Below are 23,928 nucleotides of genomic sequence, written 5' to 3'. Positions count from 1 at the left end.
TTGGGTTGTATACTGTATTTCATCAATAAGAAAGAACAAAAACTCAAAAGACTATTGTACTATTAGATATTCACAACAGATTTAATCGCTAATTAAAAACAATACAAGAAAACAAAACAAAACAAAAAAAGGAGATCTCTATGAAGGAAATGGACCACTTTGCAAAATCGTGTGCGGGAAATAATCATTTTTGAAAACAGAATTACATGGCATCATTATTTATGCTACTGCAATCTGCACAAATGCATTTAAAATAGTCTTTGCACAAACATTTTATTGTACCCACCATCAAAGTAAGTAAAACGGAGCTTCCTGAAATCCCTCCATCATTATGTTTTATGTGCCAAATTTAATTTGCATTTATTCATAACTCTCCTTTTGAACTAGCATCACAGACTTCTGAATTGATAGATTAAATTCAAATTGGAGGTTTAGAAGGAAGTTAGCTCCCACATTTATTTCTGCTGGTGATCCTAATAAAGCCAACTGCTCTTAGGCTACCGAAAGAGACAGCATCACAAATCAATGCACGTCACCAAGAGAGTAAAGACAGATGTCTCTGATTAATCAGAATTCAATTTTTGTAAGCGAAGAAAACTGCAAACTCAAAGCAAACACTTTTTTTCCTACAATTCTTCACCTATACCTGATTGGCCACCTATTTCTGTTTACATACAAAACTGTTTAAATAGCATAACTTAAGTAGTCATTAAATGGTATCAAAAACTCCGTTTTTCTCAACAGATGACACATTTGATGACAGCTTCAGAGTAATTCTTAAAGGAAGAATTGAAACAGAGACAAATATGATAGCAATATTCTTTAAGACTGTAAACAATTAATGGTATTCTAAAGCTGAATTTAGCATGTAGTTTAATTTTACACTTTGTTTAAACAAAGTATTTGGTAATTTGTGGGAAAAAACCCCTTACTTCAGCTATTTGAACATAAGAAATATTTAAGAAGTTTTTTCATGCACTAGTTTTCTAACTTTTCAGGATTCTCTAGATGTTCTTGATCACACTTACAGCATCCTGTAAAGCTGTCAGAATAAGACAGCCATAGTGTTTTAGCCATAATAATGCCAGCTATTGATCCTAGTAAGAGGAGAAAGAAGAGAATGTGCTTAATGGGGCATATTTGTTCTCTATTATTTCCTCTGCCTAAGGATAAGGATGATTTAAATAATATTCTTTTCTTAGTCACGAGATTCGCACATTCTTATACATTAATTATTACTAACAACCAGTTGGTACTAAATACCTTGATAGGTATAGCGTTTAAAATTTCACCAGTAAAGAGTCTACAAATAGACTGCTGCTCTTTTCTAATTCAAAACCATATAAGGATGCAACCTTCTACTGCATAAATGATCCTACTTCAAAAACATGCATTTACATGCTTTCTGTGCTTTAAAGAATCAATCTCAACTTTAACATGTTGTTTATTTTTTACCAAGTATGTCCACTTGCTGTGTGAGTGCAAAGTCATAATGTCAAGTTAAACTCAAGGATATGCATTTGGAGGAAAGTTTCTGCATTTAAAAATTCAAGAAAAATCTTATTACGAGCACCAATTACGTTACACTGAGTGATTCTTTTTGACATGAATTGGAATCCAGGATTACATGCAAATCAAATTCATCATCTCTCTGACTCTGAGTTGAGGCAAAGGTCTTCATTCACACACATTTAGAAATCACAAATACCAACATAAGAATAAGGGAGTTTGTTATTATTAAATGAAATAGGCACTTTTGTAATGTTCGTATTTCTGATGATTTCTAGACAAAACACAATGAGAAATCTATGAGCCACCGACCCCCCCCCCACATTTCGTGGGACAGAAGGAATGAAAAGAAATTAAAGACTAATTGTAATAATAAGTTTTACCCAGTAGTTTAATAACGGTAATGTCTTAGAAAACTCTTTGCATTATAATGTGTATTACCTAATTAAAATACATAATGGATATTTAAATGCAACTTCAAAAATAATTGCTTACCTTATCAAGAGAGAAAGTTTTGGTCAGGGCAAAACCCCATCCAGCTTCAAAAGCTCTTCGAATCATCGATGAACTGGTAGTTGGAGTTGCACTGGCAAGACCAAAAGGATTTATAAACTTTAATCCAGCCATTTCCACGCTGATGTCCACCAGGTCAACAGGCGTATAAAACAGGGGCAGTTCGGGCTTGGCAGAAACTGAAGCTCCATATTGGGCCTGCGAAAAACCAAAAATCACATCTGATTTTTCCAAACACTCTTTCTCAGAAATCACTTCAACAACAGCACTTAAATCACTATAGACCACACTGATCTGACTAGAATGATTAAACTGGCAAAAAAGCCAATTAGAAGAGAACCAAATTCACATAGTATCATCCTTTTCTAATGTAATGAGCAGCATAGAGTACTAACAGAAATAATAGAAATAACAAACAAACAACAGAAAAACTACACTTAAAACACACTGAGCTTCAGTGGGTTAACGATCTGGCGTTGCCGTGAGCTGTGGTGTAGGTTGCAGACGCGGCTCGGATTCCGCGTTGCTGTGGCTCTGGCGTAGGCCAGTGGCTATAGCTCCGATTCAACCCCTAGCCTGGGAACCTCCATATGCCGTGGGAGCGGCCCAAGAAATAGCAACAACAACAACAAAAAAGACAAAAGACAAAAAAACAAACAAAAAAAAAACACACACACACACTGAGCTTCAAACAGAAAAGGGAATCATTTCAGAATTTCTCTCTCTGGTCCTATCCTTTATGTACTAAATTTGTGGAAATGTCTTCAGCGCTCTGAGAGAAGGGCAACAGCAAGTCAGGAGGCCTAACTTTAATTTCCAGTAACCTCACTACTCTTTATGAGATTTTAGGAAAGCCACCTAACCTATTCTTGCTTTTATCCTTTACCATTTTCAGTACAGCAGGATGAATGCTGGCTGCCTAATTTCCTACCTCCTAGGGATATTGGAAAATGAAGGAGATCATAAGCCACAGGGAAACATCTCATTTGGAAAGTGGGTAGCATACTTAATGTGCATGAGGGAACTTTCTTCACAAACCAAACAGGTACCAAACAGTTAATGCCAAAAGCTAAAACTGGCTTTCAACACTGTTAAATTACCTTAGTTAAATGAACACAGTAATAATGCTACATTGCATTATTGGAAAGATTCAATTAAAAAAATTTTTTTCAAAGTGCATGGCACTCCGAAGCATAGAAGGTGCTTGCTAAATGTCTCTCTGACAGCAGAAGTTATTAAAGATCTCATCAGGCCTTTTGCTTGTAAAATGTTTGTTTTTGTCTCTCTCATTCTCTCCCTCCATTTCTGTTTATCTCTGAAAGACAAATAATACTGGAAAATATAAAGAGGAAGAAGGAATCTGCTTAGCCAGAGTGGTCACTGAATGGACAGTCTACTTAATTTTAAACTAAGACTTCCTTTCCTTGTGAATCATCCCTCCAAAAGTGTTTAAGCAAAACTTCAATTTTACAAGACTGTGCCTTGTGTAGATAAAGATTGCCATGACTTGCATAAAAATTACTTCTGGACCTCCACCATTTATAATGCAAAAATAAAGTTCACCTAATATGTAAAAAGGCATCAAACTCGTCAATTGAAAGACTAATGTGTCTTTAGTGCCTGCAAACAGGTACCTGATGGCATCTAGGCCTCAGCCATGGCATGTATCTCTGCCAGAAACGTGGGTTTTAGGGCACATTTCTGAATATTGTTCAGCCCTACTGTGAGCTTAATTGTTCCTGTTCTCATGTGAATAGTAATGCTATTAAAAGGATTATTAGCAGAGACAAAAGCTATAATATTTAATACAGGGAAGTGGGGGATAATTTGAGACAAGTTAATTTGAGGAGTGTTTGTGCGTCTGCGTGAGTTTGTACAGGGATTGGTGAGGAGATAAATGCCTTTGATGAGACTGTCTCAGCTCTGCGTGATCATAATTTAAATTGAATTAAGGAAGTTCAGATTAGACTAAGGAAGAATTTTCTGACTCCATAGTTTGGTTAACACTGGGCAAATTTGGAAGAACCTTCCATACCTGAGGAACCTTAGAAACTTCAATTAACCTCCGTGTGATGATGATAGCAGAAATAACTATGGTTCCATGTTCATTATTAGGTAAGGTGAATGATACTATGCTTTCTTGCTTTCTTGCTTTCTTTTTTTTGGTCCCTTGAGGGCTGCACCTACAGCATACAGAAGTTCTGCATCTGCGACCTACACCACAGCTCACGGCAATGCCAGATCCTCAACCCACTGCAGGAGGCTAGGGATCAAACCCATATCCTCATGAATACTAGTCCGGTTCATGACCGCTGAGCCACAATGGGAACTCCACTATGTTTTCCTTCTATTGAAATATCTAACCTCCCCAATCTCACAAATGAATTTTATTTTGTCAATAATTTTAGCTATAGAGCATTAGGCAACAGTCCAAGGAGGCAGATACATATGTGAAGTTCAACTTGTATGTCTTAATTTATGTGGTTTTAAATAAATAAAGCACGGCTCTGAAATTCTTCAGAAGGTGGCTGCCTTAATATTTAGAAAAGGAATGATGTGGACAAAGAATGCAAGATGTTCCTTAAGCTTCAAAACAAAAACAAAAAGCAAATAAGCCAAAACAAACAACAAAAACAAGTAACAAAAAAAATCAACATACATACAAAACTCTTTCAAACGAGAAGTATACTTTCTTATAAAAATGTATATTTTCTTTTTTTATTGACAAAAATACTGCAGATGTGCATGCACATTTAACCTAAAATCTATAGTTCTAAAATGAAGTCTTTTCTCAAACTGTACATATAAGGCTATTTTTGTTTTATTTTGTCTCTGCGACTTCTTTTTTTTTTTTTGTCTTTTGTCTTTTTAGGGCTGCACCTGCGGCATATGGAGATTCCCAGGCTGGGGGTTGAATTGAAGCTGTGGCTGCCAGGCCTACACCACAGGCACAGCCACAGCCACGTGGGATCTGAGCTGTATCTGCAACACACACCATAGCTCACAGCAACGCTGGATCATCTTAACCCACTGAGTAAGTCCAAGGATCGAATCTGAGTCCTCATGGATGCTGGTCAGATTCGTTTCCGCTGAGCCACGATGGAAACTCCTGTCTTTGTGACTTTTTACCACAGTGTGGTCCTACAGCAACCCAGTCTAGTCTGTTTACCCTCATAATATACTCAAGCCTTAATGTATGCTTCACTTTGTGAAGTTTAAAAACCTGTTTCTCTCCACACCCTTTCTCAAGGAACTCAAGCATTTTGAATTTCAGCTTTCACCACAGGGCTGAGTCCTTCCCAAATCCGAAATTGTAACCTCCAAACTCAGATTTCTAAGACACATCAAGACCTTTGGATGTGAATACTTTGTCATTAACTCAAATTCAACTTCTTCAAAATCTACCTCGTGATCCTGGCTTCTAAATAATATGTTATCCACGTTCTCGATTTTAGAGAGTATTGTCTTTCCTGGTCACCCAATAGTGTTAGTAAATAACAAACGTAAAAAACAACCTAGATGCTGAACAATGAGGATTAGTTCCCCAGTGATACTACTGTAAAAGGAATGTTATACTGGCATGAGAAATGGTACAGCCAAAAAAGAATGGACTGAAAGAGCGCTGATCATAAAATAAGTGAAGACAAACTGTACTGGACAAAATAAACAAGGCCTCTGGAGCTTACATACTTAAAAATGTAAATAAAGCTACCAACCAACTAAACGCAAGATTATAACCACAGATCATCCATCACACCACCACCTGTCTCCCTGAATTATCTTACGTACGTCCCCTGGCCCGAAATATAACCTACGACTTTCTTCACCCACTGAACTCCTAATCATCCTTCCATACTCAACTCATTCACGCAAGTTCATGTTTCCTGGGCACTTCTTTTATATACTCCATATCCTTGTCTTATGTAGCTCTTTTCCTTCATACTTTATAATTTAAAATATGGCTCTACCTCAGAAGTCATCAAACACATTGTGTAGCAATAGGACATATGGGCAGCACCATATTCAAATTCGTGTCTCCGTTAGAATCAGAACCATTTGCAATATATATTTTTATATTATTTACATTTTACCACATTATATACTTACTCTTAAAGGCAACTCTGACCTTTACAGAGACAAAGATAAATAAAATCACTTTTCCACAAAGCAACTCTCAAATATGCTTTAAAGAACTATCGTGTACTTCCAAATCTCCTTTTTTCCTCAGGCTCAGCATTTATATCTTTATGCTTATTTTTAATACACAGTTCTTTTCAACACTGTCATTATCCTTTGTTAGATATCCTATTTATGTTTTATGCTCTGAAATGGAAGAAACTGCTAACCCAATTAAAAGGGGTAAATACAGGAACTTCAATTTAAAAATTTTATCTCCTCCTTCTCCCCCCCTTTCTAATGCAAGAATCATCTTATAATCCAGATATCACCACAATCTCTATGGTTATTCAGAATGCACTTTATAGAAACACCAAAAGAAAACTACAGAATCAAGAGAGGCTGAAGTAACACAGAACTGAGATCAGCATGGAGGAAAAGGGTAAAAATAGAGATTAAGGAAAAGCTAAATGTTCAGCAGATTTTTCGAACATAAAGATGAAAGGTAATATTTCTTTTATAGAAGCCATTGTCAGACATATGAGACATCAAAAATAAGAGAGATGTCTAAAGACGACTTTTTTAAAAGTTCATTTTTTCCCCTTCAGATTTTTATTTTAAGGAAGACTGAGCAAAGATTTTAGTTACTCACAGTTCAGCCTAAAAAAATTAACTCCATGACATGCACAGACCATGATAAGTCCTAAATTTATATGGGTTACACTTAAATTTTCTCATTTCACTTTCATCTACAAACTCTTTCAAGAAGCTTCAGTACCTGCAGAATCCAGCACAATCCCCTTAGCATCATGTACACACTTAGCTGTAATCTGGGCTCCTTCCCTTCCCTACACTTGCTAGTCACATCTCTCACCCTTTCTCATCTCACCCACCCTTTCCACCATTCCCTCACTACACCTTATGCTTCAGTTTGTTAAATCACTTCTAATTTATCAAACAAAACATCATTAATACACCTATGCATTTCGACTTTTTATTTCTCCTAACATGCTCTTTCCTGTCTGTTTTTCCTGCTTTGAAAATTCCAACTGATCCTTCAAGAAGGAGTTGGTCTTGTCATCTTCACCAGGAAATCTCCCCTGACATCTAAGAAGCAAAGGCGTTCCCTTATTATACTCTGTACTTGTTTGTGGATATTTGTGTGTCTCCCACCTAATTTACTTCCAGCACCTACCATAAGACTTGCAGAGAGATGCCTAAGATATTCGTTGAATGCATTAGACTAGTGACCATGGGTATTTAGCTTCTTTTTTACATCAGTTCCCATGAGATGATAATCAGTTTAGATAAAATAATCATTAGGTATATTACAATTATCTTTAAAAGTCCAATATTCTATTATTCTAAAGTAGAGTAACATTCAACTCTTGCCTCTGGAAGACTGCTGGATTCACCAAAGGGTCTCAAAAGAGCCATCTAGTGGAAATGGTAAATAACGGTAAATGCAAATATAATATAGAATGCATATATACATAGAGTGACATAAAAATTCACTGCCCTTAAAATTTTGCCAGGATCCAGCTTAAAATAAAAATTGTTCTTCCCTCTATGAAATTTTAAGTTCCAGACTCAAATGGACTCCTTTGATTCCAAGAGACAGAAACTGGTTTCAAAAGGTTATTATGAGGGTGTAGAGGTTTCTCATGTAACTGGTCAGGAATGCAGCAATGCCCACATGCAGGCTGGGAATCCTTGACGAATATCAGGTCATCCGTCTCTTCCTCTCTGCTCATATATGTGCATCTAGGTTCATTCTGTCTCTGCAAATCATGGCTTCTTGGCTTCTTTATTCAGAATGGTTGATATTTCAAAGGTCTAGCCCAGTCTTTTTTTTTTTTTTTTTTTTTTTTTTTTTTTTTTTTTTTTTTTGTCTTTTAAGGGCCACTCCCATAGCATGTGGAAGCTCCCAGGCTAGCGCTTGAATCCAAGCTAGAGCTGCCGGCCTACACCACAGCCATAGTAACTCAGGATCCAAGCCGGGTCTGTGACCTACACCACAGCTCCCAGCAACGCAGGATCCTTAACCCACTGAGGGAGGCCAGGGATCGAACCAGCGTCCTCACAGATACTAGTCAGGTTCTTTACCACTGAGCCATGACAGAACTCCTATCCCAGTCATTTTTAACTCCACATTTTAAAAACGTTTGGAAAGATTTTAAAAATTCTGATGTCTTGGAGAGACAGACCCCATATTAATTACCTCAGAATCGCTCTGAGTAGGACTCCAGTATTATAATTTTCGAAAATCTCTCAGAGAGACTGCACTGTGGGCCCAAGCCTGAAAATCATTTCTTTAGTCATGTGAAAGCTTCTCCTAATTCTTACTCTCAAATGAGACGTTCAAGTTTAGCCAACATCATCTTAAATGTCTACCTTATTCAAATAAGTGGATAGATACTTTAAAAGCACTCATATGAGGACCTGTACCAGATTATAAGGCATCAGTTCTCACAACCATCAATACACTGTGCAAATGTCAAAGCCCACTGTAAATACAGGTCACTTTATTCTCAAAATGAACCAGATACTTTGCCAGACTCCCTGATAACTGTTTTGTATTTATTCTTTTGATCACAGTTCTTCAAGTTAGGCATTACTGTCCTATTGAGGATGAGGAAGGCAAAGCTCAAAGAAAGTAAACAACTTGTCCAAAAATAAGCAGCTAATAAATGGCAGAGCAAGATCTGAATTCAGAGCTTTCACTCACTACATCATAGTTGAGTTATACTAGTTATACTAGTTGCCCCTATTTACAAAAATATTGTTTTTTCTAAAGTACTAATGCCCTCAAAATAGAAAATTGACCTAAAAATTATTCATGATGGTTTGATTGAATACACACACATACAACACATGTACACATGCACTGAAACATCTATTACTGAAAGTAAGATATTAATAAGACAATCATAATGCCTTTTATCTGAGTATAGAAATAAAAACAAATATAATCAAACTACAATGGCCTATTGTTTTATTGTTATATCACTGTTTTTTTATCACTGGTATTCTTCAATTATACCTGGCTGGGTCACAGAAGCATAGACAGAGAAATCTGCATATGTAATGGTGACATTGTTGGGGAAAAGCAAATCACATCATAACTATGTATCCCAATTGCATTTTTCCTTAATTTGCTTTCCTAGAATGAATTTTTTTTAAAACACTGTTCAAAGCAAGTCTACTGGTAGTGTTATGTCTGATTCAAAAAGATAAAGTACTATTATGTTGCTTCCAATTTAAAATCATCAAACAGCTTTCACTTACTCATTTTATTTATATTTCATTGTGAAATTACTACAATGGTCCCTATTTTGGGGTACAACTGCCCTAGAAGTACCCATTCTGAGATTATTTTAAGGCAAAGAATAAATAACACTGTGTAGCTACTTATAGTTAGATTAATTCATAGGTTGGATTAATGCATTAATTAACTCCAGCTCCTGTTACTTTGCCCTTTGAAGAAATATCTATTGCGGGGGAAAATCTTGCAAAGCAGAAATTAATTTGGATCAGCTGCTTCCATGGTGGAAAGGCCTAGGTACAGTGATTATAATTATAACAAAATCAGATTTCATTTCTCCATTTTTGAGAAATTATTTGTAATGAAAATTTTAGAAAAAGATATGAGGCTATAGAACAGTTTCTAAAAATAATGATCCTATTTTATTCACTTCTTATATTCAAGTTTTTTTAATAAGATATTTGTAACATGAACACAGAATAAGGCTGCAACATTAAATGGTATTAACTCAAATCCATGTGATCCTTCTCTCCATCTAAACTCTACTCCCAGCCCCAACTACCAGCCTTTAAACAGCTTAAGGTAGTATGGTGCAATTAAAATTGCACTCTACTCGTCAATTAAAATCCCTACTCCTCCTCCAGGCTGCCCCATGCACTTTATGATACCACTGTTTACCCAGCTTACGTCATAAATCTATGAGTCACTGTTGCTATTCTTTCTCATTCTTTCTCCTCCACGCGCAACTCTAACAACGGTGCCTCCGAAACATGAATCCATGCACTCCCATCCATTCTCACTGCCGCTGTGATCTCTTACTGGGACCATTTCTTACTGGTTTCCCTATTTTCCTCGCCTCCTACTGGAATCTACTCTTTACTTTGCACCAGGATAGCCTTTTCAAAACATATACTCGGTTGTTTACAACTTTTCACTGGCTTCTCATTGCATTTCGTTAATTTTCAAATTCCTTATTATAATCTACAAGATCCTTCATAATCCTGTGTTCCTATTCAAACTTACCTTCTGCCACTCTCTATACACATATCATATACACATGTGACTTCTACTAAACTCTGTCTTTCCCTGGGGGTCTGCACTAACTATTCCCTCTACCTGACATTTTTTATTTCCATGTAAAACTTTACTCCCATTGCTAAGTACTAGCACTTTCAGCAACTGCTATGGCCTGAATGGTATTCCTCCCAAACTCCTATGTTGAAGCCCAAACCTCCAGTTATGGTATTTGGAGATTGGGCTTTTGAGGGTTACTTAGGTTTAGATGAAGCCATGGAGGCAAGGCCCTCATGGCTGGATTAGTGTCCTTATAGGAAGAGACTCAGGAAAGCTGGCTCACAGTTCACCTGCTCACTCCAAATCTCTCTCTCTCTCCACCATATAAGTAAAAAGTAAGAATGTGGTCATCCACAAACCAGAAAAACTCTCACCAGGGCCAGATCATGCTGGCACCCTGGTCTCAGACTTCCAGCCTCCAAAACTGTGAGAAAACTAATTTCTGTGTTTAAACCACCCAGCTTATGGTATTTTATTATGGTGGCCTGAGCTGACTAACACAGCAACCTAACGTAGAAACACCAACGAGCCAGGTGAGCTTGTAAAATGTGTTCTACATCTCAGGTGTCGTACGACCTAAAAGGTTTCCAAGAATATTTAAGTTTTCAACAACATTTCTGAAGTACCTGCTATATGGGAGGCTTTGTGACCTGGCTGGAGGAACACAGCAGTAAACAAAGCACATTTTCTAGCTTCATGGATCTCACATATTACAGAGTGATGAGGGGTAGGAGGAAGGAGACAGACAGAAACATAGATGAGTGTGTGAGAGTGTATGTGTGTGTGTAACAGAGTGAGAGAGACTGTGATTCATAATAAAAGACATATGTTTGGTCTTTGTCCTGTTTCTGGCACAATGATCTTAAAACCCTTGGGCTTCCATCAGTGATAGAGCAATGAGTGTCTTTTGTTATGCCAATGAGGTAACTTTTGGAAAGCACCAAACGCTTTGGGGCAATGGGGACTGGTTGCCAGGAGAACCAACCTTGTGGAAGGCTGGAACTTTCAGTCCCACCCACCCAACTGTCTGACTTCAGTAGAGGGGAGAGTGGCTGGAGGGTGAATCTATCGCCAGGGCCAATGATTTAATCAATCATACCAGCTAATGAAGCCTCCATAAAAATCCAAAAGGAGAGCCTCTGAAACACAGGATTTGGGTGAAAGAAGAGTGCCTGGAGAAGGCATGGAAGCTCCGAGCCCTTCGTTCTTATCTCCCCCATGTAGTTCTTCCATCTGACTCTTCCCGAATTATATTCTTTTATAATAGACCAGTGAACTAGTAACAAAGTGTTTCTCTGAGTTCTGTGAGCCACTTTAACAAATTAATCAAACCCAAGGAAAGGGTCATGAGAACCTCTGGTTTATAGACAGTTGGACAGAAGTACATACAGCAACCTGGACTTGTGGCAGGCATCCAGAGCTGAAAGGGGTGGTTGGAATCTCCAATTTATAGCTGATTAGTCAGAGACGCAAGTAATAACCTACGCTTGGTGACTGGTGCCTGAAGGAGTAGAAAGGAAGGAGACGTCAGTCTTGAGGGACTGACTTCTTACCTATGGGATATGACACTTACCTCCAGGCACGTAGTGTCAGAATTGAGTGAAACTGTAGGACACCCAATTGGCACCCTAAGCATTGCTTGGGGGTTCCCAATACACACACACACACACACACACACACACATACACACACACACACACATACATACACATGCACACACACACATGTACTGGCTCCTGGGAATCAAAATATTATGTCATGAAGTAGTTTCTTCTTAGAAACAGAATGCAGAATATTTGGGCCAGGGAATAGTATGGCTGGGGCCAGAGAAATTGTCCCACACAGGCTTCTTTAATAAAGTAACATCTGACCAGATCCTATAAAGAGGTGAGAAAAGTCAAGCATATATCAACATAGTTTTGGTATCCCTTTTTTATAACTTTGAAATAAATGTTCCAATATATCAATTGAACTATAGCAATAACATTGGTTTCTTCCACCTTTTACTAATTATAATATCATCCATTAAGAAAAGAGCATGTATCAGTCTTCCAAAGCAATACAAATAAAAGCAAAAATAAACAACTGGAACCTAATCAAACTTACAAGCTTTTGCACAGCAAAGGAAACCATGAACAAAATGAAAAGACAACGCACAGAATGGGAGAAAATAGTTGCAAATGATGCTACCAACAATGGATTAATTTCCAAAATAAACAAACAGCTCATAGAAATCAATATCGAAAAAAATTAACCCAATCAAAAAAATGGGCAGAGGACCTAAATAAATATTTCTCCAAATAAGATATACAGACGGCCAGGAAGCACATGAAAAGACACTCAACATCACTACTCACTACAGAAATGCAAATCAAAACTAAATGAGGTATCACCTTACACCAGTCAGTACAGCCACTATCAAAAAATCTACAAATAACAAGTACTGGAGAATGTGGAGAAAAGGGAACCCTTGTACACTGTTGGTGGGAATGTCAACTGGTGCATCTACTATGGAGAACAGTATGGAGGTTCCTTAAAAAACTAAACATGGAGCCATCATATGACCCAGCAATCCCACTCCTGGGCATATGTCTGGAAAAATCTCTAATTTGAGAAGATACATGTACCCCAATATTTATAGCAGCACTATTTACTGCAGTCAAAACATGGAAGCAACCTAAGTGTCTACTGACAGATAAATAAATGGATAAGGAAGATGTGGTACATATATACAACGGAGTACTACTCAACCAAAAAAAAAAAAAAAAAAAAAGAATGGAACGATGCCATTTGAAGCAACATGGATGGACATAGAAATTATCATACTAAGTGAGGTGAGCCAGACAAAGAAAGACAAATACTAGATTAGCTTACATGTGGAATCTAAAAAAAAATAAATAAATTTATTTATAAAACAGAAATAGCTGATTAGACATAGAAAACACTATGTATGGTTAACAAAGGAGAAGAGGGGGAGGATAAATTAGGAGTTTGGAATTAGCAGATACAAACTACCATATATAAAATAAACAATAAGTTCCCATGTAGAGTACAAGAAACCATAGTCAATATCTTATAAAAAACTACCATGGAAAAGAATTTGAATATATATATGTATACACATGTTTAACGGAATTACTTTGCTATACAGTTGAAACTAATATTACATTGTAAATCAATACTTCAATAAAAATATAAATTATTTTTTAAAAAACAGAAAACAGCATGTAGACTATTATACAGAGCCTTTATTTTATACAACCCTAAGGATGAGTTAAAAGGATAAAATAATTTAACTTTAAGAAATGGCTTCAAAGTGAGCCAAGGAGCCTCCCAAATAATAAATAACATGTTGACAAATTTTTACAAGTGTCAATCAAGAAGGTAACAATGGCCGTATTCACAGGCCCAAGGGCAAAGGTGGTGACACTGCTGACAAGATGTCAATGACTAGCGAAAGAAAAGCCTGGCGACCAGCACGGGGTGGTGCTGACAGCAAATCCATGTTTCACCAAGAAGTCAGTACGATCAAGGTGAGAGTGATGAAGGTAAATAAAAGAAGCTGACATTTAAGAAAGGTGACAGCAGCAATGTTAAATATTAAGACTTGGAATAAAAGTCTCAAAACTGTAAGTCAACAACCTACCAGGCAATACTGCTTTTGTGTTAACCTATTAACTCTTGTATTTCTGGGAACAGCAGCAATCTCTGTTCTGGGTAAAGACAGAGATAGGATACATGGAGAAAACCAGTATAATATCTCAACAGGTCAGTTAGGCCTTTTAAAAACTCATCTGGCTCATCTTTAAAATGACTGTCGTGAAAGATGGTTGTAGGACTCAAACAAGGAAAATTGTAACATGGGTATGCTCATTTTCACCTTTCTGTGTCCACGTTAACTTTACCCCACCACCTATTTTTGCAGTTGAAAGTAGCGTTCATCACCCATGATCTGAGTAGGAAAATCTAATCCTGAACCTCATGTGCCTTGTAATCTGAGATTGTCCTCAGCATGTTCAATTTTTCAACCAGTCACCAAGTGCCTGCCATACCATAGGCATTTGCTGGCTCACCACCTAGTCTGACATAGGCAATGTTCTCAGCATCAAGTATACCACAGAGAACAAAACTGATAAAAAATCACGTGCAAAGCTGTATTCCCAGGGATGTTGTCTGGCAGGTAGTGACTGTGCAATACATGCAAAGTGACCCCCGAATGAAATAAGATCATTCTGAGGTCTAGCTGTATGAATTACAAAAGACCAGCACCATTGTTCTCATCCTCACTCCAGTGCAGAGCTCTCTGAGGACTGGCAGGAACCGACCTATATGTTCTGCCTTCCACCTGCTCAGCTAAAGCTCAACCAAAGAGAACACCCGGAGAAAGAAGCTGGATTGTTACTGCAAAGAAGAGTAGGGCTGAGAATGGAAAACCTTGGGTTCTAGATGCAACGTAGCCATTATATAGTTTCAATGCCTTAAGTATGGCATGACATTTCTCCTGTTCTTTTTTGTGGATCTTATTGCTGCCTCTCTCTCTTCGAGGATATTTAACATTTATTTTAAAGCCCTTTTATCTAGTTCTATTATTCTATTCTCCTAAGTGAATTCTCCTATTACTTGGATTTACTCTTTTAAAATCTGTTCCTCAGCTTGTTGTCCTTTACATTAAAGAATGAATCAAATGATAGCCATATGCCTCCTAACCAGACTCAGCATAGGTTTTCCAATTCGTCAAATGGGAAAAAAATGGTTATTCCAGAGGTACTTTTTGAGTATAACATGAATGTTCAGTCTCTAAAAAGACAATGAGCATATAGTAGTTATTCGATAATTTAAACTACTTATTTTTAACATACATTATTTGGGTTTCAGAGTCAACAAAATTATAATTTTGTCATTTTTATGAATGAAGATACTGAGGCTCAAGATAATACACTGGAGATTTTAAAAGGTTTTAAGACTTTGAACTGGGAATTCCACATCTACACATACATTGGGCTGTCTCAGAGTCCTCAGTGTGAGAGCTAAAAGGCAACAGGACATTCCCAAAGGTCTGAAGTCCGAATTAATGAGTATCCAAGGTCTCTTGATTTTTAGGATTCCATTACATCATCTCCTTTAGGACATTTTTCAATCCGATCCTTTACAACTTACATAAGGCTCAACTTTACTAAATCACTGAATGCAGAGAACAAAATTCTAGCTGACATTTCCAATTGTGTTATTTTGCATGTGAACTTCCCCCAGCAAACTGAAGGCTGTTAGGGCTTTGTTCCACTGTGATATTGTCATTAGCACCACACAGCTTCAGACATCAAGGTGTTAAAGATTTGGCACAGAATTCTTAACACCTAGAGTCCATTTGAACCAAGTGACACGGCAGTGGCTAAGATATTTTATTCAACATCAGCACACACTCAGATCGGTACTCTATGGCATGGAGCAGGTTTGTCAGAGTTATTTTTTTCTACCCATTCTAATCTTGAGTTATCTGCCTGAAATAGAAATCTACTGCTATATTGGTAAGGAAATATTCTGCCTTTATGGAGACAATTTCATTTTAAATTACTTTTCAGGTCAAATGCTGCCATTTAATAAGGTTTGGAACCTTATACAAAGTCAATAAAAGGCATTAAAATTACTTATTAGTCATGGCATTTTCTTCCCCTATCACCAACTAGATAGTTTTGTTTTGATAGCTCCATTAGATATAGGCTCATTCCTCATTTTTTCCTTGATTTCCTTTTACAACATATAGATGTTATAAAAAAAAATCCCCCTTCATACACAAAAAGCCACACATTATTAAAATAGAATTTTTAATAGAAAAAGTATCATCTCTGATACTCAGTAATTATTTTAAATGTTAGCTAGGGAATACACCAAGCATTAACATGAATATACCACCAAAAAGGCAAATTCTATGGACGGTACTATAGGGTTTATTGTATGCTTATATATGAGCACTTGCAATGAAGTTCAGTTTTCAATGACTGTAAGCAAATTTAACTTTATTATTTCCCAGTGAAAAGGATAAAAATGAGATCACATGCACTTCTGATTCTCATTTAGTCTGAAGGTCCAGTTTCCCAATGAGAAATTGGGCTGCAATCATCTCAATATTGTGGTCCTGACCAAGTGGAAAAACTTAGCATGGAAACAGCATTTAGCCATGACATACTTCAATATTATTTTTTTAGAGGCTATCACTATCTCTAACTAAATCCATTATGATTTAAGACTGTCTTTTTATTGATATTCATTGTTTTTAAATCTGACAGTGGCCAATGATTTATATCCATTTTCTCTTAAAATAAGAATTAAAGAGTTTGAAAGATATCTTAAACTAAAGGACACTTTTTCAATAGGTCTCAAGATTTTAATACAGCTGTCATGTGAAAAGCCTTACCGCCTCTCAGCTGGAGAGGGGTTTAGAGAAGAAGCCAGCTCAGTTGATAAGATTGTTTTTATCTGAAGCAGTGGAGGATTCAAAAATTAGTATGACATATTGATGATGCCTTTTTTAAAGGCATTTTTATTCTCTAAGTAGAACACTGCAGTTGGCTGTCAATCATTAAACCACAAATGAAGTCCCTTGCCTGGCTAGGAGATTTGCAACTACACCAATGCTGGTAAACTAACCACCAAATGATAGCCTTTCCTCCTGCCTCACCCAGATTTCACAGGGGCTGCACACCCAAATAAATGCCTCTTGGCTACCCATTCATCTAACAGCTGGAAAGATGACACTTGACATTTGGAAACTTTCCTGTGAAGATTGCTGCGAGGCTTTCCCATTAGCTTCCTGGTGAGACTGTAAGGTCGAATAAGCTGCCTCGAAACCTGCAAAGGGTAACGGAAATACTCTAATATGAAGCCTGTGCAATTTAAATTTCTAATTCTCCAATCAGAGTTCCTCAGATATTATAGACACCACTGGTATATTTCAGGGCAAAAGAAGGCCTTTGAAGATGTGGAATTAAAGTGATATTTTAAGCAATGATAATGCTAAGTGTCTGTTATTTAAAGTTGGCACGGAAGGTCTTCCAAGCAATAGAGACTTGGACACAGCTAAGTTCTTCTAAGTTTGTTTTCTAAAACCCCAGACTGTCAGATTTTTTAGCAACTGTTCATCTTTGTCCAAAGGAGAAATCTTAAACATAAGGCACCATTACTACCATTCTTTTGGTCTGATTTTCATGTCCTAAAAGTTATTAGAGGTAGCTTTAAAATTCTAACAATCCCACAATGCGGGTTTGTTTGGAAAATCACTGATCCTAATATAAAATAAAATTGTAAATATTCCATTATTAAGAAAGTGTTGCACTCTTACAAATCTTTCAAGTATAAACACAGGCCTTTTTTCTCTTTAGAAAGAGACCTTTCAAAGAGGCCCCCAAATCAGAAAGTTTTAATAACCTGACTGTTCACTAAAGATATTAGAAAGCCAAAATCCCTCACATAATCTCAAATCCTAAAAATGGCAGAGGGTGAAAGATTTCATTTATTGATATGAATGCACATAATTCAATTAGCTTTATGGCAATAATCCTTTTGTACTGTGCCCAATTTTGTGTTTTCATCTTCAAAGTGTCCTTACAATTTTCTATTCTTGCTTGTTAACTCAGTATTTCACGTGTGAAAGACTGACAAGCATGAATAGGTCTCTTTAAATGTTCAGTCATTTGTCCAAATGTAGATCAAATTAATCACATGATTAAAAAGGAAAGTGAAACATTTTTAAAGTATATGCAAAAGGGCACTGAGGAAACAGGAGACATGAATGACATAACCTTCAGTCTTGAATTAATCACTGTCTGAGACAGAAATCACTTTTTTTTTTTCTTTTTGGCTACGCACCCACAGCATGCAGAAGTTCCCAGGCCAGGGACTGAACCTGTGCCACTGCAGTGACAACACCAGATCCTCAACCTGCGGACCCATCAGGGAACTTCTGAAATCATTGCTAAAAGTCATTTTAGTGATGCCAAACTATACCTCATTAGCAACAATGACAGATACAGATTCCTCTGGATGCACATCTCATGGCCGCAAATCACAAGCCAACAACACATTCTTAGCTTTCTCACAGCGCTGCCTCTGCAAATCCACCAAGAAAAGTCTCAGCTCGTAGAAAGAAAATGAAATATTTAGCAATGACTGGATGACTCCTTTCTCCTCAAACTAAAATTACAAGTACCATTTCATACTCACTCTGGTGGGACTACGACAGGACACTCTTTGCTAGGTACTGAAATCACAAATTCATTTCACATAGCCTATTGAGCTACCATCAGATGGTAATGACTTTCTGTCACTCCTGACCTGGGGCAGATCTGAACTAGTGACCAAGAGGTTAAAGGCTCTATATCTCATTACCAAACCCCTGAGATATCTAGTTCCCTCAACCACTAGTGATTCTTTTGTGCCTCCATCAAACCAAAAGAAAATACACAAAAACTTCAAGCAGTAGAGAAGCAGGTCATCAATGCAAGGAATTTATGACAGTTTCGAAGAACTTCACAAACATCTATTTCAAAATATACCCATCTACCTTATACAACTGTGTAGAATCACATTTACTGTGAGAGAGCTTCATTCTAACCTTCATTCCAATAAAGAAGCTTCACCGAAGCCAAACAATGCCATCGAAAGGTGAGCTGGGAAACAGTGTAGAGAGCTAAAACTTAAAAGACGCCTGTATTCTATGATCTTGTAGGGTTAGGAAAGACATTTTGAGCTAGTACGATGCCAGAATATTTGTGTATCTTCTACATATGTTCTAATATAATTCTGACACAAGAATTAGTTTCAGGGAAGATTGACAAATTGAGAAGAATAACATAAAGGAACAATCATAAACAAAAAAGTCATAACAGCAGCAGGCACTTTAACACGGATTCATATAGGAAAAAAGCATATTTAATCAAGGGTAGATTTTGATGAAGCAAAAAAAAAAGACAATCATTTGGGAACCTGCATGTAGACAAACTCATGTACATAGAAGGAACACTGGCACTACACCAATAATAAAATTAACCTTTGGTTGTTGTTGAAGACTGAGCTCAAGTGCTGATTGCCAATAAACAATATTATGTAACTATTCAACTTTAATTCTTCTGTAACTAAGTATTCAATGACTCCTAAAGTCTCTTATAAAACAGTAACCAAAATTTTTTTTGAATGTTTAACCCAATGCCTCCTTCCCTATTCTTTGCAATTTCCCATGAACTCTGCCTAGAAGAAACCAGGTGTTATCTTTTCACTTCTTGCCTATAGTTGAGGAAGCTCTATACAAATCCTACCCTTTATCTGAGTTTCTCCCCCTCCCTGTTCACCCCATATTTAGCCTTCCACCCGTAACTTTTGTCTTCTGTCTTTCAATATTTATCTTTGTATCACTGCAACTGCCTTCTTAGCAGAAACATGTAAATTTAGTTGAACCCTTTTACTACTAATAGTAAAAATTGTGGTTTTTGTAAAGTAAATTTAAAGATACAATGAATTTAAAATAGAACTGAATTACAGAATAATGATATGGTTCAAGAATCATGCTGATGCTATAATCAAACCAGTGGGTTTTGAGATTATAATTTCCATAGATTGCTTCATTTGACAAAATATCTCATGTTTCTAAGATCATTTTCTGAGAACTACCATGACTACTTTAGGGAAAATGAACTTCTGGTCTGGGATTAGACTGAGAAGAATTTAGCTTGTATTCCAACCCCAAATTCTCAGAGGACAGAGACTGATGAGCTATGATATGGCCGTTTTTTCCGTCTACATTTTATGACTAATTTTTTTGGGGGGAAGGGTCTTTTTAGGGCCACACCTGCGGCATATGGAGGTTCCCAGACCAGGGGTCTAATCCGAGCTTCAGCCGCCAGCCTACACCACAGCCACAGCAACTCGGGATCCGAGCCGCGTCTGCAACCTACACCACAGCTCATGGCAACGCCAGATCCTCAACCACTGAGCGAGGCCTGCAACCTCATGGTTCCTAGTCGGATTTCTTAACCACTGAGCCACAACAGGAACTCCATCTTATGACTAAATTTCTGTTTATATGTTAATACCAGAACAAAGTAAGTGCTGAATTGTCTAAAAGATTATACTTTTGTAAATAGCATTCGGTATTACGCCTTCTCTTTGGTAAAGCAGGACCTTGGGCATCTTACAGGCTCTTTTAACCAAGTTAGTTGCAACAAACAGATTCGCCGGACTCATTTCTTCTTTCCTATTTCTCTGTAAGACAAGCAAAGGAAGGCTGAGGAGTACTGAATCTTTGTAATGGGTGGGGCACCCCTGTATGCCTATGAATTTCCTATTTTACCCGTTGAGTTAGTTTTTCTTTTTAATTTTTGCTTTTATTTTGTATACATGAAAGGAAATACATAAAACGTCTTGACACTCAAAAATTAGCACATTGCCAATCTGCTGAAGTGTCCTGTGTAGCACCCTCCTTACCCCAAATACTATTAAGATTAGCAAAATTATTTCAAGGGTTTCCTGGCCAAAGGTAATTTAGAAAATTTGAAACATTTGGTCCTTGAAATAACTGACAATTGAGGGGAAAGTTCTTTCATTCTGTGTGTGTTCTGTTCCGTATGTTCTAGAAATCAGTGTGAGTCTATGTGTGAGGGAGTCTTCAAGACACGTTATCTCCCTCTCCCCACGTTCAGTACTCAAGAGCTGACCAAACTGTGACAACTGATTTGGAGCCAAGGATGAAAGCAAAGCGTCCTAGACAACCAAATCAATTCACTGTTCAAAATCGAGGCTAGATAAAGCGGGTGAGTGTAGAGGGCAGGGAAGAGAAAATTCCACCGCATTCTGCTCTGGCTGGGGCATCAACAGACCTACAGGAGCGCCAGGCCTCCAAAGTTCAATACAGATGCAGCTCCGACCTCAGTCCCCACAACGCAAGGACAGCGGGCACCTTGACAGGGGCTGGATTCCGGGACAAATACCAGTCGGGGAAGCTATGTGACTGCCCTTTTCTCAGGCAGGGTCCACACGTGCTACGGGCCTCGCGGCCGCGGGTCCCTCCTCACCCCCACCCCCAAATCCTGTCCCACAGCCTGGAAGGGGCCAGGGAGCGGGGCTCAGAGACCCAGAGCACCCGCCCACGCCCACGGGGTGTCTGTCACCAGCTCTGCCTGCAGCCCTGACCAGCCCGAGGCCTCGAGATAAAGTAGGCAGGGTCGTTCGGGGGTGTTGACTAGATGGCTTCAGTCCCCACACCCCCGGGCTCCAGGTGAGACTCACCAACATCCGAGCGCGCCGCGTGGAGCAGGTGGGCCGCAGGACGCCCAGCAGGCGCAGGCGCACACGACCGCGTCCGGCCAGGGCCCACAGCGGCCCAATGACCAGACTCAAAAGGCCTTGCCCTTGATTTTTTTTTTTTTAAAGAGAAATGAAAATGAAAAAATACCTAAATGCTTTAAAATAAGATGATATGCTTAAAGTATGTGTATATCCTTGGAATACTTCCCCATTTTAACTTTTTTTGGATTAACTCACAAATTACAGATTATTGTTTCATAGCGTAAGATACTTTATTTGTACTCCTCTGTTTTTAAGTAAATGTTATGGATTTAACCAACTTATTGCTAAATATATATATAAATAAATGCCTCATTTTTATCCCTAATTAACAATTAAATGACCTTTAATTTTATTAATGGAGCTAAGTGTCCCTCTATTTTCTTTCCCTGGAATGGTCATATTCCTAGAACTTTTCTATCCACTTAATCATTCTGGTTAAGGTATAATTTTAAATGGAATTAAGTTATACACAGACTACAGCCTCCAATCACAGTCTTCCAATTTCAGTTTCAAACTACAGAGGAACTTTCAGGAAAAGCTCTGCTGTGTTATTTTGTTTTTCAATGTTAACACATACTGTAGGCGAAGGTATCAAGGACTGCCAATTGGCAAGAAGACTAAGAATCCAGAGTCGAAAAGCACCAGGGAAGTAGTTCAGGGGAAAATAAAAGACAGACATTTACGTGTTCAAATCCTGGCTTAATTACTAACACATATTGACCTTGGAGAGGTTTATCATTTGTCTTTATTTTTACAAGCTGTGAAATAAAGTTAATGATGTCCATTTAACAAGATTATTAACCCCCCCCAAAAAAAAAATGTACACTATGTGCTGGCTGCTAAACTAACAGTAGCCCTTATTTCAACGTCTGACAAGAGTGTATAAAAGGTACATTTCAAGGAGGAACTACCCTTGGAGGTGGTTCCAAGTTTCTACCTCTTTTGTGAGTCTTCTCTAGTAATTCTAGCCAGCATTGAGTTCTGCTCCTTGACTTCTTTAGTGTTTATTGGTTGTAGTAAATTTAGCTTTCCATTATGTCATATCATACATTTTTTTCTATTTCACACGAGTGAAAAAATTGAATTCAAATAGTATTGTAAGCTTCTTTAGAGATGAAAGTTTGATGTGTTAATGTGACTAATTTATTTTTTTCCTGGTAGAGAACTTTTTACCTACCCATCTGTCCACATACATGTGTGCGTGCGTGCGCGCGCACACACACACACAAACACACAGAATCAATACATAAATCCACTTGAAAGATAGGATGCAGACTATTGCCTTTGGAATGGATTAGCAACTAGATCCTGCTCTGTGACACTGGGAACTATGTCTGGTCACATATGATGGAGCATGATAATGTGAGAAAAAAGAATGTATACATGTATGTGTAACTGAGTCACAATGCGGTACAGTGGAAAATTGACAAAACACTGTAAGTCAGGTATAATGGAAAAAATCATCATATAAAAAGTAAAAATTTTAAATTTATAGAGTTTTTGTTTCCTGTAATCATTCTTTCAGCTACATAGTCTTTCATATAATTATCTTTGATATTCAGTATTCTTATTTAAGTGGAAGAAGAAAACTCACATATGCCCAGACTCCACTAACATCAGAGTGTTATACAAACAAGTAAGGTGAAGTCATATTGGATCACTTATTAGGACAACTAATTAAAGAACAGTAAGTTTAATATTACAAAATAACTTATGAAGAGGGAAATGTTGACAAGTTGGAAAATGTTTCCCTCTATATTAATTCCAGATCTGCCACCATCACTTCTTTATTCAAACAATTCCTCCCACAGCCCTGCCTCATGACCTAATCCAAATTAAATTCCAAAACTGAGTAGTCTCATCATGTTCTAACTCCAGTATAGTAAGACATCCTTTCTTTCATTTCTCTTATATATTCTCTATGTTCTTTTGGTAAAATAAAAAGAAGCTCTTACACAGGTGCAAGGCTTATGGAGAAAGCAAAAAGCACTGTGACAATTCAGGGAAGGCACTCCTGCCTCTGAAGAGAATCAGCACAGCGAAAGATACCATTGTTTGGTGAGTGGGACCTGGTCTGGATTTCAGCCAGCTGGTATCCTTGCCTGGTACCACTTGCT

General features: G+C 37.6%; 1 protein-coding gene across 2 annotated transcripts in view; it reads right to left on the bottom strand.

Annotated features, from left to right (window-relative positions):
• Window positions 1-23,928, bottom strand: part of DPYD (dihydropyrimidine dehydrogenase) — a 783,111-nt gene that overhangs the window by 368,603 nt on the left and 390,580 nt on the right. For both annotated transcript variants that reach the window (XR_014842857.1, NM_214044.3), the window contains 1 exon segment: window positions 2,005-2,220. Coding sequence is in view for 1 of the 2 variants with exons in the window: in NM_214044.3 (NP_999209.2) it covers window positions 2,005-2,220 (216 nt within the window). In the remaining variant the exon portion in view is untranslated.

Source organism: Sus scrofa, chromosome 4 (genome assembly GCF_054392235.1).
Source record: "Sus scrofa isolate SSC_HxYL_T2T_F1_AM1 chromosome 4, Sscrofa_HxYL_maternal_Yorkshire_Landrace_v2.0, whole genome shotgun sequence".
NCBI lineage: Eukaryota > Metazoa > Chordata > Mammalia > Artiodactyla > Suidae > Sus > Sus scrofa.
Note: the sequence above shows the minus strand (reverse complement) of the source record. Positions and strands in the feature narration are given on the sequence as shown.